Here is a 15,552-nt window from a genome sequence, read left to right on the forward strand (position 1 = left end):
TGCAGGCTCATTCGCTTTGCTCACATGTCGGAGCACGGCTCCGCTTCGTCCCAAGTATTTACCGACGCTCCTGCTGCACCCAGCAAGAGGCCCCAACCTTCAATCTCTCCAGGCTGGGTTGTTTTGGTTCCACGCTCTCTCGAGCCGTTCCCCTTCATAAACAAGGAGCGGGACCTAATTTGTGCTGCTTTGCTCACCTCTGACCCCGCCCCCATCAGGGTCACCGCTAGACCCAGCGCTGAGAAACGACTTTGGGCAGGGGGGGTCCCGTGGTACTCATTCTTCAAAGGGCCACCCGGAGAGGGGGCAAGAGGGAGAGAAACAACATTTAACTGGAGCCGTTACACACGTCAATCCATCCTCAAGGTCAGTTCTCTCGGCTTCTGGAGACCGTAGCAATCTGCCTCAAGCCACAAGTACATACCCGCAGCCACAGGCATCAGCAGGCAACCCAGGGAACAGAATTCGTGACCTCAGGCTGATTCACACACCCCTTCCTGCTGCCTGACCCGTTAACGGGAACCCCAAATACCGGAGCAGCCCTGACATGCTCTATCCAGTAGAGGGCAGTGAGGCACACACCACACCGCCAGGCACGTGGCATGGACTTTTGGAAACTGGAGCCCTAATCTAGCAAAGCAACCTGTACAGTCTGACGGCAAAGCCATCTCACTGGGTTTCGCGCACCATCGAGCTGTTCAGTTTTGCTTCTATTCCGGGCCCCCTCTATTACTGTGCTTGGCCCGGGAGAACAGAAGCCAAGTCTAGAGGAGGCCAAACTAGAACTGCTTGGAATCATTTCTTGGACACTCTTCACAACTTTTAAAAATAAATTCTTTGACAAGTTTCTCCACCCCCACCCCTTTCTCTGCTCAGGTCTCAGGAGAACACCCACTCTTTGAACCGATTGGTAGATTCCAAGGCTGGAATCATCTAGTCTGACCTCCTGGATAACACAGGCCACATGAACACAGTAAAAAAAAAAATTGTATATGCCACGGTGGGCTAGAGAAGCTTATGCTATGCTGTGACCTAACACAGCACCTTAGACTGCCTGGCTACCCTGACTCTCTGCGTCTCACAGACCCGCTCCTCCTCAGCAACCAGCTCAGGATGTTAGGGATAATGCTGCTGACCTCCTTTGGAAAGCGCTTGGAGATCTATGGATGAAAAGTGCTACATAAGAGCTAGAGATTACTGTTATCCTGGCCTTCAAATCATTTCAAAGTAAAACCACGTTGCCTCTGGTCTCCCAAGGAAAAGAAAGGCGAGTCCCATAACAGAGCCGAGGCAGCTCGCAAAGCCTCCGCAAGAGAGTCTACAGGCCTCGGTATCAAAGGATGCAAGGCGGGTCACCGTGTCTTTATACTAGGAGCAGGGAAAGCATGTTACCCCTGCAAAGGAGACAGGAGAATCTGAGCTGCCGCTTCCCTCTCTCCCTAGAGGGAACAGCCCCACAAGTCTCTTGCTCCAACAAATTCAGACACGTTCACTTGTTTTTACTAATTTTCAAAAAAAAAAAAAAAAAAAATTCCGCAGACTTGAGGGCTGATCAGAAGGGCCCTGGAAAGCGAAACCTGCTGCTCAGCCACACAAGACAAGATTTGCACACCCGGTGCCCCAGCGAACCCTGGAGAGACCACACCTAAAATCTGAGCATTCGAGCTCCGTGATCCATTCAGATCTTGGCCTGTCTGCTGCCAAGGGGAACAGGACAAAGACCCACCAAACAGTCATCAGACGGTTCTGACCTTCAGTCACTAACAAACAGGGGGTGGTTTCATCGTGCAGTGACTGAGCGGAGTTGTGAGAAGGGGTTTCCCGGCTGTGGCAGGGATGTTTGCAATTAGAAGTCCTGGGGGAATTACAGCCCATGGATGGGTCATAAAACAATCAGCTCAGTGACACGCAACATCCCTGTGCTGCTTCTGCCAACATTCAGAGTGAGCAGCCTGGACATGAATCCCTCTTGCCACTCATGGAGCGCAAGCCCGTACCGCCGCCACGAAACCCCGCAGCCCTGGAAACCACCTCGAGTTCTTAATAAAAGAAACTTTGCCGAAGATCTAACGAGGCAAGAACCAAGCAGCTTCTAAAGTGGCTAATTCCCTCCCTGTTTAAACAGAAACAGGATCACAATAGCCCCCCTGGTTCCCTCCCCTCCCCCAGCATGGAAATACAAGGAGAGGGACAAACTCATCATAAGCCTCACGGCTTCATTACATGCCCAGGGTCCCTACATTTTCCCCGGTGGTCTGCAGGGTAGAGGAGGTAGCAGAGAAGTTGGGATAAAGGGCAAAGCGCAGCAGAGGGCCATGGTTCTGTGGGTAATCAACCCTCCAAACGCAGCTAACCCTATAGCTCCCTGCTCCCTTTCACCCTCCCCAAACAGCATGGCTGGGCCAGTTACCGCACTGCCAGCTCCTGCCTATGCTCCTCCACGACCCCTGGGACCAAGGTACCCAGCAGGAGGTAACGTAGCTTCAAGCAGGAATAGCTTTCCCCAGGTTTTAGGGGAGATCGCCCACTGTCCGGAGAAAGGAGACAGCACAAATTTTTTCCAAATGGCTGATGAAGCACACAGAATTTCTGCAGACGGGAAAGCGGCTGCCCTGGGTGCAAGGGGTCTCCCAGGCAGCCACTTCCCCTGGCACATGGGCCCAGCACAGCAGGGTTTTGTTATTTCCCTGCTAAGCATAACTCCATGCACATCTGTCTGTAGCTGGGCAGAGGCCCGGGTAACACAAGGCTGCAAGAAAACAGCAGAGGACTTCACTCGGTAGCCATCTGCAGAAGCACCAGTTGGACCAGAGCCATCCCACTAGAGCGCCCCCCCACCCCCCCCGGCTATTTATCCCTGTCCATTTACCTTCTTCCCGCTCTCCGAGGTGAAGCTGTGCGACGAGTGACTCCGGAGGCTCCCGCCGCTCAGCTCCAGCTGCGGTTTCCAAACGTCTCCGTTGTCGCTGCCGGGCGATTTGGCTGGCGACGCGTTGGAGTTCACCGGGATCCCGGCGTGCGCCATCTCCTCAGTGCACGTCAGCCGCAGGCCGCACAGGTACTCGTCTGTCTCCTTATCCACCACCAGCAGGCGGGTCTCAGACTCCACCGCTTTGATGCGCTGCACCACCTGGAAGGGAACAGAAAGGGGGAGAGAGATTTAGCCAGGCAACTGCAAACCAAACGACATGAACCACAACCCCCAGGCCACTCTCCCCGATGCAGCTGCTCTGCAAGGCCGGGGTCTCAGCACTCTTATAACGAGAATCTTTCCTAGGAACTGATATATATATATATATACACACACACACACACACACACCCCTCTCTCTCTCTCATATTCCCCAGGGTACTGAAATATTGGATTGTCTCCCCCCACACACACACATATTTATGAAAGAAATGATCTGATTCTGTGCCTTCATCCTGGCTTTGTGCTACCAGACAACAGAGTTGAGGAAAGCAAATGCCAGCTAAAGGGGCTGAGAATAGGATCTGGGGTCCGTCACCCCTAAATCCCTGCTCAGAATCCAGCTCAGGTCAGTAGGGAATGAATTGCTGTCAGGAGACGGTTTGGGGGGCGGGGTTTGGCTGGGTTTTGTTCTTTAAACTGAGGGACATGGTGAAAGGAGCTGGTGGTATCCGGCCACGCTAGTGAGAGGAAGGACAGGCTAGAGGTGGGAATGGGATGCTTGGGACCTAGTTTCTACTCCTGGCTCTGCCACAGCCTCCCCGTATGACCTTGGGTGAGTCTCTCTGTGCCTCAGCTCTACCACCTGTACAATGGGAATAACAGCTCTGCCCTCCTCACGGGGGAAGGATAAATACATTGATGCTTGTGAAGTGCTCGAATACTATGGTGACAGGGCCAGATAAGTTCATGGATAGGAACAGACAAGACTCCACCCAACAAAGCCAACCAAACAGCTATCAGCTGGTCCCTTTGTGGGTGATCTCAGAGGACGGACTCTTATGGACTGAACATCACTTGACCTTCTACCGGGGTCTCCTGTTTAGGGCAGAAGGGGCAAGGATATTGCTGGGAAACTTGCTCTCCAGCTGGAGCAAAGCAGTCCAGGCTCCGCATGCTTATAACCCCCAGATCCTTTTCAACAGTATGACCACCTAGCCAGTGGTCCCCATTTTGTGGTTGTGCATTTGATTTGTCCTTCCTAACTGAAGTAATTTGCCCTTATCTTTATTGAATTTCATCTTGTTGAATTCAGACAAGTTCCCCAATTTGTCAAGGTCATTTTGAGTTCTAATCCCGTCCTCCCGAGTGCTTGCAACCCCTCCCAGCTTGGTGTCATCTGCACATTTTATAAGCACTCTCTCCACTCCGTTATTCAAGTCATTAATGAAAATATTGACTACTACCAGACCAAGGACTGACCCCTGCGAGACCCCACTAGTTACGCCCTCCCACACTTCCCTAGTTTGTTTATGAGAACGTTATGTGGGACTGTGTCAAAAGCATTGCTAAAAATCAAGATCTATCATGTATACTTCCTCCCTCCTATCCACCAGGCCAGTAATCCTGGTCTGGCATTTTGTTCTTGACAAATCCATGCTGGCTATTCCATATAATCCCATTATCCTCTAAGGGCTTCCAAATTGATTTTTTAAATAATTTGTTCCAGTTTCTTTCCAGGTTTCGAAGTTAAGATGACTGGTCTATAATTCCCTGGGTCCTCCTTGTTCCCCCTTTTAAAGATAGGCAAACATAGTAACCTTTCTCCACTCCTCTGGGACTTCATCCGTGTTCCATGATTTGTCAAAGATAATTACTAATGGTTCTGAGATTGCTTCAGCTAGTTCTTTAAGTACCCTAAGATGAATTCCATCAGGCCCTGTGCCAACTTGAATACATCTAACTTATCTAAATATTCTTTAACCCGTTCTTTCCCTATTTCGGCTTGCATTCCTTCCCCTTTGTTGTTAACGTTAATTGCCTTGCATATCTGGTCACCATTAGCCTTGTTAGTGAAGACTGAAACAAAACAGGCATTAAACACCTCAGCCTTCTTGATGTCATCAGTTATTAGCTCTCTTTCCCAACTAAGTAGAGGTCCTCCACTTTCCTTTGTCTTTCTCTTGCTCTAATGTATATAAAGAGCTTCTTCTTATTGCCTTTTATGTCCCTTGATAGGTGTTTCTGATTTTGTCCCTACATGCTTGTGCTGTTCTTGTGTACCCCTCCTTAGCAAGTTGTCCATGTTTCCACTTTTTGTAGGATTGCTTTTTGAGTTCCAGGTCATTAAAGAGATCCTGATGAAGCCATATTGGCCTCTTACTATACTTCCTTCACATCGGGCTAGTTTGCAGTTGTGCCTTTAATAGACTCTCCCTGAGAAACTGCCGGCTCTCCTGAACTCCTTCTTCCCCTTCGGGTTTCTTCCCAGGGAACATTACCGACCAGTTTAAGTCTGCTTTTTTGAACTCCACTGTCCTTATTCTGCTGCTCTCACTCCTTCCTTCCCTTAGAATCAGGACATGTATCATTTCATGATCATTTTCACCCAAATTGCCTTCCACCTTCAGATTCGCTACCAATTAATGTTTAACCGGGCTATGGCCTGCAGCTTCAGTTGTTCTGATCAGGGTACAGGACATGTTACAATCACCAAGGTTACAAGTGACAAACAACCCCACTGCTCAATTACCTAGCATACCCCAGGCGAGGTCACAGAACCTGCGTCCACAAACGGAAAACAGCCCGATGAGAAATTTATAGACTGCGGACACAGCTGCTTGTCCCTGCACCAGAGACTCCACTGCGCAGCAAAAAATCATGTCACTCTCTGCATTGGCTCGTATCTGGAGGCAGCACGGCGAGGAGGAGCTACCCAATCAATCCCCAGAAAATCCCTGCTGCTCCCTTTCAGATCTGCTTAGACACTTCATCAGACTCAGCTGCTCAGAGAAACCGGAGAGGCAGGGACGGTGCACGTGAGCTTGTCCAGAGATAGAATTAGGGCCAGAGAGACGGCCCTGCCGTGGCAGGCAAAGCATGGGGACGTGCCAGTCCAGCTGATCTGCTGGCTGGTGTGGAATTAGGGGGCAGGGTCTGGCCAGCCCCCATCCAATCCTGGTTGGGAAGATGGCATTATCACTGTTATCAGCAGGGTTCTTGCTGCCCTGCATGGTCCGTGCAGTTTATCTTAAAGCTTCAGCTCCCGGAGGTAACGGATACCATGAGAAGATCAGCTTTCATTCACAAAGTTTCAGCCCTTCTGGCTGCAGAGAAAAGACAAGGAAGCATTGACCAAGTGCACCCAAAAGGTTCAGAAAGCAGAAGGCAAACTAAGAAGAACATAGGGTGACCAGACAGCAAGTGTGAAAAATCGGGACAGGGAGTGGGGGGTAATAGGAGCCTATATAAGAAAAAGACCCCAAAATCGGGACTTTCCCTATAAAATTGAGACATCTGGTCACCCTAGAGGAACACAAAGTTCTTTTTTTTTTAAAATCTCATGATTTTTTAGACCGGACTTGTGATTTTTTTAAACACTCAGCACTACTCTTTGCATGGGAGTTGAGGGGAATGTAGACAGAGCACTTGGGGGCAAAATCAGTCTTCTGCTCCGCGTTTGTACCACACCCAGTCCAATGGGATCCTGCATAGGGCCTCTGGACACTATTGTAACACAATTAATAGCCAGCAGAGGGAAGGGGAGCTCTGGTCACCTTGACATTTTTAATCATTTTCAAAGGCTCGTGCGAAGTTCCTCGCTTCACACCTCTCCTCAAAGGGCACTGCAGGGTTCCCTAGTCTGCTCTCGACCTGCCAGAGCCAACAGGGAAGCACCTTAATAACTACGGGGGTGGCAGAACTCTGTCACCACAGCCAAGCTCAAAGGAGATATTGTCCTGTCCAAAAAAATCCACTGTATTGTAAGTGCTTCTGTGCTGCCCAATGCACCGGCTGCATGGTCCGAGTGTGACAGGTGCTCCATAGAGGCACAAATCAAACAGAACAGCAGATGGCCGAAAGGTACCGTGCTCCACTGCAGCACAGAGGCAGAGCTCAGCAATTAAGGAGTTAACGCTCTAATGGGGCGAGATGGCTGTTGTGAATGGTCAGATTGCATCACACCTTGCAGCTTTTTTCATAGGGAGTTCAGTGTTGGTGAGAGGTGCGAGCCCTCTGCTTAGCCAGAGAACGGGTCCCCCACGAGCAGCATTCGGGTACGCTTCCCTCACACCCCCTCCCCCAGCAGTGTCTCTCGACCTTGAGCTGGTGGGCCACACACAAGTAAACATCCTCTATGGCCCACTCGCTCCTGGGTCACTGCCAAGACCGACAGCAAGAGACCCAAATGGTGCTCATTGTGACTGGGGTTTCTGCAGGCATTTAGTGATGGGACTGAGGCCTGGTCTTCTCTAGAAAGATATGGTGAAGATACGTGGAGAAAACCACATCCCTGACTGACATCCCTATGCGGACATAACCCACAGCGTAGATGCAGCTATGTCAACAGAAGAGGTTTCTACTGATGTAGCTAAACCAGGGGTAGGCAACCTATGGCATGCGTGCCGAAGGCGGCACACGAGCTGATTTTCAGTGGCACTCACACTGCCCGGGTCCTGGCCACCGGTCTGGGGGGCTCTGCATTTTAATTTAATTTTAAATGAAGCTTCTTAAACATTTTAAAAACCTTATTTACTTTACATACAACAATAGTTTAGTTCTATATTATAGACTTACAGAAAGAGAGCTTCTAAAAACGTTACAATGTATGACTGGCACTTAAATCAGAGTGAATAAATGAAGACTCGGCACACCACTTCTGAAAGGTTGCCGACCCCTGAGCTAATGTCATTCAGGGAGGTGGGGTTCCTATACCGACAGAAAAAAAACCCATCTGTCAGTGTAGGCTGCGCCTATGCTACAGTCTCCATAATGTAGACATGCCCTGAGACCACAGCTCAGTGAGTGTCACTAAACCACCATTACCTGGGCAGTCACTTCCACTCACTCCCAACCTGGACTAGACGGGAACCAAAGACCTTGTGGTGAAAGGTTCCACGTGACATTCAAAACCTCAATAGCCACTCTGTCGCACCGGGCCTTTCACCTTGGAAATCTGAGCCCCACCAGACAACCACTTCCAAAAGAAAGCTATACACTGGTCTAGCAGACAACAGGGGACTACAATCCAAGTGCTCTGGTTTCTAATCTAGGCTCTGACACTGACTGTCTAGAGGGACTTGGGCAAAGCACTGCACTCCCGTTCCCTTATCTGTAAAACTAGGGTTAGAATAGTTACCTACCTCACATGAGTGTGGTCAAGAGCAACAGATTACAGATGTTAGAGGTGTAAGTGACCTATTAGTTCTGCTAGTTTCTCTCCCCGAGACCTAGTTGGGATTGTTCCCCATAACACAGTTTCTAGAACTTTGCCCAGTTTAGATTTAAACATCTCAAGCAACAGGGCTCTCACCCCTTCCTCAGGGAGAGGATTCAACCACCTCACAGACCTCACGTCTGCCTCAGAATCAATATAATTAGAGAGCACATGAAAATTCAAGAAAACGAACATCTTCTCACTTCTGCTCATCATTACATGCCCAGCCAAACAGCTGTTCCTGGTGTCAAGGACAACATTCACAGGCAGCCACCCCTATTACCCACCCCCCAAGAACGATGGGCTAGCAGCGTGAGGATTGAAAGCAATCGCTCCATGTCTGCAGTCTATGCACGTGCCTTCTAGAAGGCCTAACAAACAGACTTGCCTTATGCATCTGTGTAATTATGCAACCTTCATTAACATCTTGAAGTGCCACTGCAATGAACAGAAAGGCTAGAAAGGCTCACAAGGAGGGGTAGTGATGCAGGCTCACCAGGGCTCCAATGGTAATGTTTGCCACGGCGACCTCCCCCACACTTAACCCTCTTTGCAGAAGGGCAGCTCGAAACTGCCTCTGTTAAAATGACATTGCACCGTGCCAGTATGTCCCTTTTTCAATGATTCCTCAGTTTACAACTCAAAAGAGTCTATTCCAGCTGACACCACTGCAACCTCAACCTGGGATCTAAACACCGAGGAGGGGGGAGTCAATAGGCGGATGACGGGCCAAATCTGGACTGCCGGACGCTTTTGAACCGACCGCAAAATCTGTTCATTTATTTACTTATTATTATTATCGTTATTGTTATTGTGGTGTGAAAAATGTTTCTCTGGCGTCTGGATCTTGACTGGACCTTGACCAAGAAATCTGGACCTTGACAAAAAATAATTGAGTACCTCTGATCTAGGAGGTTCCTCTCTCTGCCCATATTAGCATGGGCGGTGTTAGCTAAGAGGGGCGGGGGAAATAGGACACGTAGGGTTAACCAATTATCAGGTGTTACAACTACAACTTGCCTTGTCTACACTAGGATTTTAACCTGTGTTAGTCAACACAGTAGGGCGAGCACATGTTAAGTTGCCCGTCCCACAAACACTGGGAAGCAGGCTGCAATTTTGCAATGAAGACAGGAGCAAAGCACCTTGAATCTACTTCCTCTGTTTGCTCTTTCTGCTTGCTTTAATCTACAGTTAGAAAAACAATGAAGGAACAAATAAATACAATCAAATGTCATCAGCTTCTGCTTCCTGAGCTTGCAACAAAATTATAAACAAACAGGGGAACCCTCCTCTGCAAAAGGCTCTTTGCTACTGGCTGTTTCAGATGTAGGCGTAAACCTGTTATTAGCTCCAAGGCTGATGTCCCTAAGAGAACAGGAAAAGCCAAGCAGGATCAGACCAACCGTTCACCGAGTCCAATATCCTGTCATCAACAGAAGCCAATGTCCGACACATATGGTGTAACATTCCCACAATGTACATACTTTTTCAGCACTTTGTCATGGAGGAAGTTTTCTCCTGACCACCAGAAAATTACCAGCTTATTGTTTTGAAGCATGAGGATTGGCAGCCCAGCCCTTTGTAACGTCATCCCAGCTAATGTGACTGCAGATGCTAACTCGGTTCATATAAATGTTGAATCGTTCTTGGAACATACTAAGCTATCTGCGTTAGTAATACCCTGTAGCAGTGAGTTCCAGAGGTTAATTATGCCTTGCTTAGAAGAAAACATGGAGAGGATGAAATGTCTCTAGTTTCACTTGACCTACCCAACCGAAAATCCCACACATTTCATACATGAAATTGATGCCTCAGCAATGTTGAATCAGCCTTCACCATCACATCAGATTTTAGTATACAAAGTCTTGACAATTTTCTGGCGTGAAACACCGCTCTGTATGTAATAAGAACACCCTCATCCACCCAGCAATTAGAACAGAGCGATAGATGTACCCTGACTCCATTCCAAATATAACTGGAGGGGCAAGTGTTAACTTCTGCAGAGGGTTCTCAGGTCCACAGCATTGGCTTAATTAACGACTAAACAATAAAAGCCATGTCCTGGCTGGGTGTCAGTTACATAGCACTTTAATGGCGTTACCACTGCTTGCACCACTACTGGGGATGGCTCTGTATCTCTCAGCAAATCAGTCAGTCATTCCATATCTTTAGGACTCACTGTCGGCAACTAAAAACTGAGACCCACTACTTCCAAAGTGCTGTTGGTTCCATGAAGCATGCAGACGACAGATCACCATGCTGCCCGTAGAAATTATTACAGGAGGCGCCTGCCATATGCTCTAAGCTACTAAAATATTCAACCCTGCAGTGCCCTGAAAACTAGACAGATAGACAAAAGAACTGCCCAAATGGGACTCGAAGGCACCAGGCTCTTGAAAAGCAAAGAGATCTCCAATTCAAGCTAGAAGCTGCTTGTTTCTGGCCACTATTTTTCCAAAGTAAATTGTAGTGAATGCAAGTAGAAATTATGTGATAATAATAATTATTGTGAGCATCTGCATAGTCTTTGCATCAGTAGATGCCGAGGCACTTTACACAGGTCAGTAAGCATTACTGACTGCATAGGGAGTAAGAGAAGCGCAGCAAGGAGAAGTGGCTTGCCCATGGTCAAAAAGTGAGTCAGTGGCAGAGTCAGAAATAGAACCCAGGTCACCCGATTCCCAGTACCATGCTCAGAATCACAGAATCGTAGGACTTGAGAGGTCTTCTAGTCCAGTCCCCTGCACTCAAGGCAGGAGGCAGTATTAAGACCATCCCTGACAGGTGCTTGCCTAACCTCCTCTTAAAAACCTCCAATGACGGAGATTCCACAACATCCCTGGATAAATTATTCCAGTGCTCAGATACTCTGACAGGAAGTTTTTCCTAATGTCCAACCGAAACTGCCCTTGCTGCAATTTAAGCCTATTGCTTCATGTCCTATCCTCAGAAGCTACTTTCTGCTGGAACCTGTTCACCTACAACTCAGTGTCTGACTATGTCACAGCAATGCCCTGACCATGTCATAACACCCTTTGTTCTTTCCTACCTTGCCTGGTCTTGGCAGGGACATAACATGATTATTGCGCAGTTAGATGTCGTCCATACAGACAAGACCAACCATGCTATAACACACTGTCCTCGTTGAAACTTAGTAGGGTACACTGGGTGCTCCAACATGGTAAGATAATGTTGCTGTGTAGAGCAGGCCTAGAACTGTGTGGGAACCTATTTTACTGTAATATCTACTGCTGGTCATTTGGCAAAGGGAAGCTTTTAAACAAACATTCAGAGGGAGGATCACCCTCCTAGCTTCTCCGCCCGCCCCCCAACTTTAGCACATTCCTGAAGACACCTTCCAAGGAGCCGGGGGAGCAGGGTAAAGTAAGGAGGTTTCAGGCATATGTAGCAGGCTCCGCGCTCCATTTGAAGAGTCAAGGAAAGACTCAGCAGGGTTAGAGTTCTGGTCCCTGTCCCAACAGGGATCTTACCCCCAATAAACTGCTTATCTCCGTGTGAATTACTCTATCCACCTTGCCGTACAGGAACCATCACCCAAAGAGAGACACTTTCCATCACGCTAGCTTCACTTGGAAACTCGCCTGGGAAATCCAGCAGAGAATGGGAAAGCTACTCAGAGTCTTATCGTCAATTCACAAGCAGTTTTAGTGACCAAACCGGACACTGACAGATCCCCAGAAGAAAAACAACACCTGGGCAACCCAATTCAAAGCTGCTAGTGTAGGGCTCTGCATTTTACAGCTAAATAAAAAGCCTTGTTGCTAGACTGGACACAGCACTAGGAAATATAATGTAGGGAACAATACTACACCCACAGGGGGTGGGTTAGATGCGACTTGATAGGACTTTCCCGACTTTAACCCCTCTGAATATTAATACATAAAAAGTGGGGGCGGCAGGGGGCATGTGAACCATAGGAATTACAGGAAACAAGTTAATGACCCAACATCAGGGCACCTCATTCCACCAGCAGGCGACACAGACACAGCAGATGAAAAGCAGGTGCTAAGGATTATTAACAAAAACTTTCCATGTCACTCTGGCTTCCCCACTCCCAACCTCCAGCTGAAACCCACTAGCAAACAGCTGGACTGCTCAGCCCCAGATTAGCTGTCACCTGGCGGTACCTCTCGTTCCAGCTCTCCAGTCAGACAGACAGAGGGATCCAATAGGAGTTAGACCCTGCCCCAGCACCCACCGACAGACCATCTGTCCATGGGCAGCTCCTTACCCCAGCACCCCACCCACGGACAAAAAGACCATCCCCAATTCCCACATCCACGGGCACCCCCCTGTCCCAGCACCCACCCACCCAGACCGTCCACAGGAACCCCCTGCCCAAGCACGCACACACACCCACCCACCGACCATCCCCGCCCCAGACAGACCGACTGTCCACGGCCCCCCCGCCCCAGACCGACAGACCCCTGGCGGGAGTTCCCCTGCAGACCTGGTGGTGCGTCTCCTTCTCCACGTTCACCCCGTTCACCTCCACCACCCGGTCCCCAGCGCGCAGCGCCGCCGCCTCGGCCGGGGAGCCGGGCTCCACTTTGCGGATGAACTGGCCGCTCTTGCCCTTCTCGCCGTGCAGGTGGAAGCCGTAGCCGGTCTCCCCCTTGATCATGTGGCAGAGCCGGGGCTTCAGCTGGTCCTTGGCCATGGCTGGGGCCCTTCCAGCCGCGCGCAGCGGGAGCTCCCCGGGGGCGACCTCGGTGCCCGGGCGCCGAGCCCGGAGCGCCGCAGCTGGAGGCGCAGGGCCGAGGGACCCCGGCGGGATCAACAAGTGGCCGCAGCTCCCCGGCCCCGGGGCGGTGCGATGCGGTGCGGCGCGGCTGGCGCGCTCCCTGCCTGCGCCTCTCTCCGGGGCACCTGGCGAGACGGGGCCCCTTACGCGCGGAGAAGCGCAGGAGCCAGGCTGCGAGGAGAGGAGGAGGCGGCCGGGCTGCTGCTGCTGCTGCCGCCGCCGAGCGGGGCCATGCTGCGTCCTCCGCCCGCCTCTGGGGTCCCCTGCACCAGCCCCCCTGCTGCCCGCATGCGCCCCGCTCGGCCCCTCCGGCTCCGGCGCACCGACTCGGCTGCAGACCCGGGCTGCTGCTCTGCTGCCCGCGGCTTTGACTGCTCCGGCCCCTGCCGCTGTTCGTGGGGCTGCAGCGCCTCCTCCCCGCTGCTTACGGCGTCGAGTGACATTGCAGCCGGGGGAAGAGCTTGGAGGCCAGATGTGACCATGGCACCTCCCCCTGATGCAACCTGGAACCTTCCAGAGCTGGCTGGGGGTGGGCATTATTATAGACTCCCCGCCAACAAAATAATCCAGCCCCCACAACCCAGCATAGACCTCGGGGCAGGGGGAAAGCTGTCCTATCTGTCTCATGCTCTTTGTGGGCTCTGTGCAAATTGGTGCTAGTCCCGTCCCATGGGACATCAGGGAGGGGCGCACCTGGGTCATGTCAAATAGGGGTGCAGGGAGGTCTGGCTGGGTCACCCTCATTCCAAAACCTAGTGAGTTCTTTGCTGATCATGCCAGGGGCCCAGCTAATCACTGAGTCTTGGTGAAAACCACTTTGTGAAGGGCATGATTAAAACTAGTCTGTATTTCATTCCAGCCCTTTGCCAGGTGTCAACGTGCCACCCAGAACCAGTTAAACTTATCCAAGAGGGAAGCCAGCTGGTTTCAATGCGATTGCAGACCCCAGGGAGGAAATCAGACATAAGGGCAAGAACGTCCAGTGAGCTAGCTGTACAAAGAATGGGAGGATAGGGGTAGCCGAGGCCAGAGAACATGAGTCCCAAAACTGGTGGTGAATAAGTAACTAAAATAATGGATTTGTATGGTGATTTCCCATTGGACTTTAGTGGGAGTTGTTGGATCAGGCCTTAAAAACAGCCAACATGGGACTTTGCCTGGTCTTTGCCGGGAGAGAGCTCCCCAGCCCATTCCAAGCAAAGGCTGGTGTTTGACCCCCATGAGATGCAACAGCACCTTATCCCCCAATGGCTGGTCTCTGCACTCAACCTCACACATGGAAAGGGCCCAGTGGCTGTAGGCTGGCCAGATAGCAAGTGTGAAAAATCAGGACGGGGGTGCGGGGTAATAGGAGCCTTATAAGAAACAGCCCCAAATATCAGGACTGTCCCTATAAAATCAGGACATTTGGTCACCCTAAGGGGCTGTAGCTTACTTAAAGGTTCCTGCGGAGCTGGGAGGCTGGCATGGTTCTGTTTCATGAGATGGTGCTGAACAAACCCACGGCTTGAAAGCAGGTGCAGCTGAAGTTTCCTTCTGGTCACATACTAAGAGCATCTCTTTCCCAGGGCCTATTTATTTGTCTATCATTGAGATAGGACAGATTTCTCCATAGGCATTCAGACCCAGTTCCTCAAAGGTATTTAGGCTCCTAACTTCCATTGATTTCAGTGCAAGTAACAGCCCAAATACCTTTGAGGAACTGGGACAGAGACTACAGTGATGAGGGCCTTGCAGTAGAAAGATAGATAAAGAGATTCCTCACATCTATGCAAGTGGCTATCTAGGAATAGATTACATTATTATTCTATATCAAGACTGCCAGTCCAGATCGCATATCTAACCTAAGATCTTGCTGTAACTGTAAGAGGAAATAATGTGGCAATGAATATTGTTCTGATCAAGTCTATGGTAGGCACATAATTTCCTTAAAGTGAGGTTCCCTGATGCCATCAGCCTGAAAGGAAACAAGTACAGCTGATTTCAGTTCCCAAGCTCAGGGATCAGCCCCTCATGGCTCTATGTGTGGTGTCTTTGTGGTGAGCATTTTAACCCGTGAAGTGCATCAGACCTCTGGCAATATGCCAGCTGTCATCAGACCTTGCTGCTCTGTAGTTAGCTGTCGCTCTGCAGAAGAATCTCTCTCTGCCTGTTTGCACAAAGCCGTTGAATGATGTGAAAGCAGGCCAGAGAGAGTCTGGAAACTTTGGGATTACTGTGTTACCTGAGGACTTCCCTGAGCCTCTCTCTGGAGTGATGATGTGCTGTCATCGAACAACCCGACCAATACCTGAGCCACAGATTCTGAAAAACAGCTGCTGGTACGTAACCTTAACAGTTATATAGGGGCCCTATCCTGCAAACCCTGCTCACGTGAGCCATCCCTGCTCACTACTCACACAAGTAGGGAATACACCCGTGAGTACACTTGGAGGAC

At 50.2% G+C, this 15,552-nt stretch overlaps 1 protein-coding gene across 2 annotated transcripts in view; it reads right to left on the reverse strand.

Annotated features, from left to right (window-relative positions):
• Nucleotides 1–13,031, reverse strand: part of NHERF2 (NHERF family PDZ scaffold protein 2) — a 96,256-nt gene extending 83,225 nt beyond the window's left edge. The window contains exons 1-2 of one of the 2 annotated variants that reach the window (XM_065412506.1): nt 12,822–13,031; nt 2,870–3,130 (exon numbers count right to left, since the gene is read on the reverse strand). In XM_065412506.1, coding sequence (XP_065268578.1) covers nt 2,870–3,130; nt 12,822–13,031 — 471 coding nt within the window. Of the gene's footprint in view, nt 1–2,869; nt 3,131–11,841; nt 11,901–12,821 lie in introns of those variants that run through there. The other variant, XM_065412507.1, reaches the window with a different exon arrangement.
• Between the last annotated feature and the right edge of the window lie 2,521 nt (nt 13,032–15,552).

Source organism: Emys orbicularis, chromosome 10, assembly GCF_028017835.1.
Source record: "Emys orbicularis isolate rEmyOrb1 chromosome 10, rEmyOrb1.hap1, whole genome shotgun sequence".
In the NCBI taxonomy this organism is placed as follows: domain Eukaryota; kingdom Metazoa; phylum Chordata; order Testudines; family Emydidae; genus Emys; species Emys orbicularis.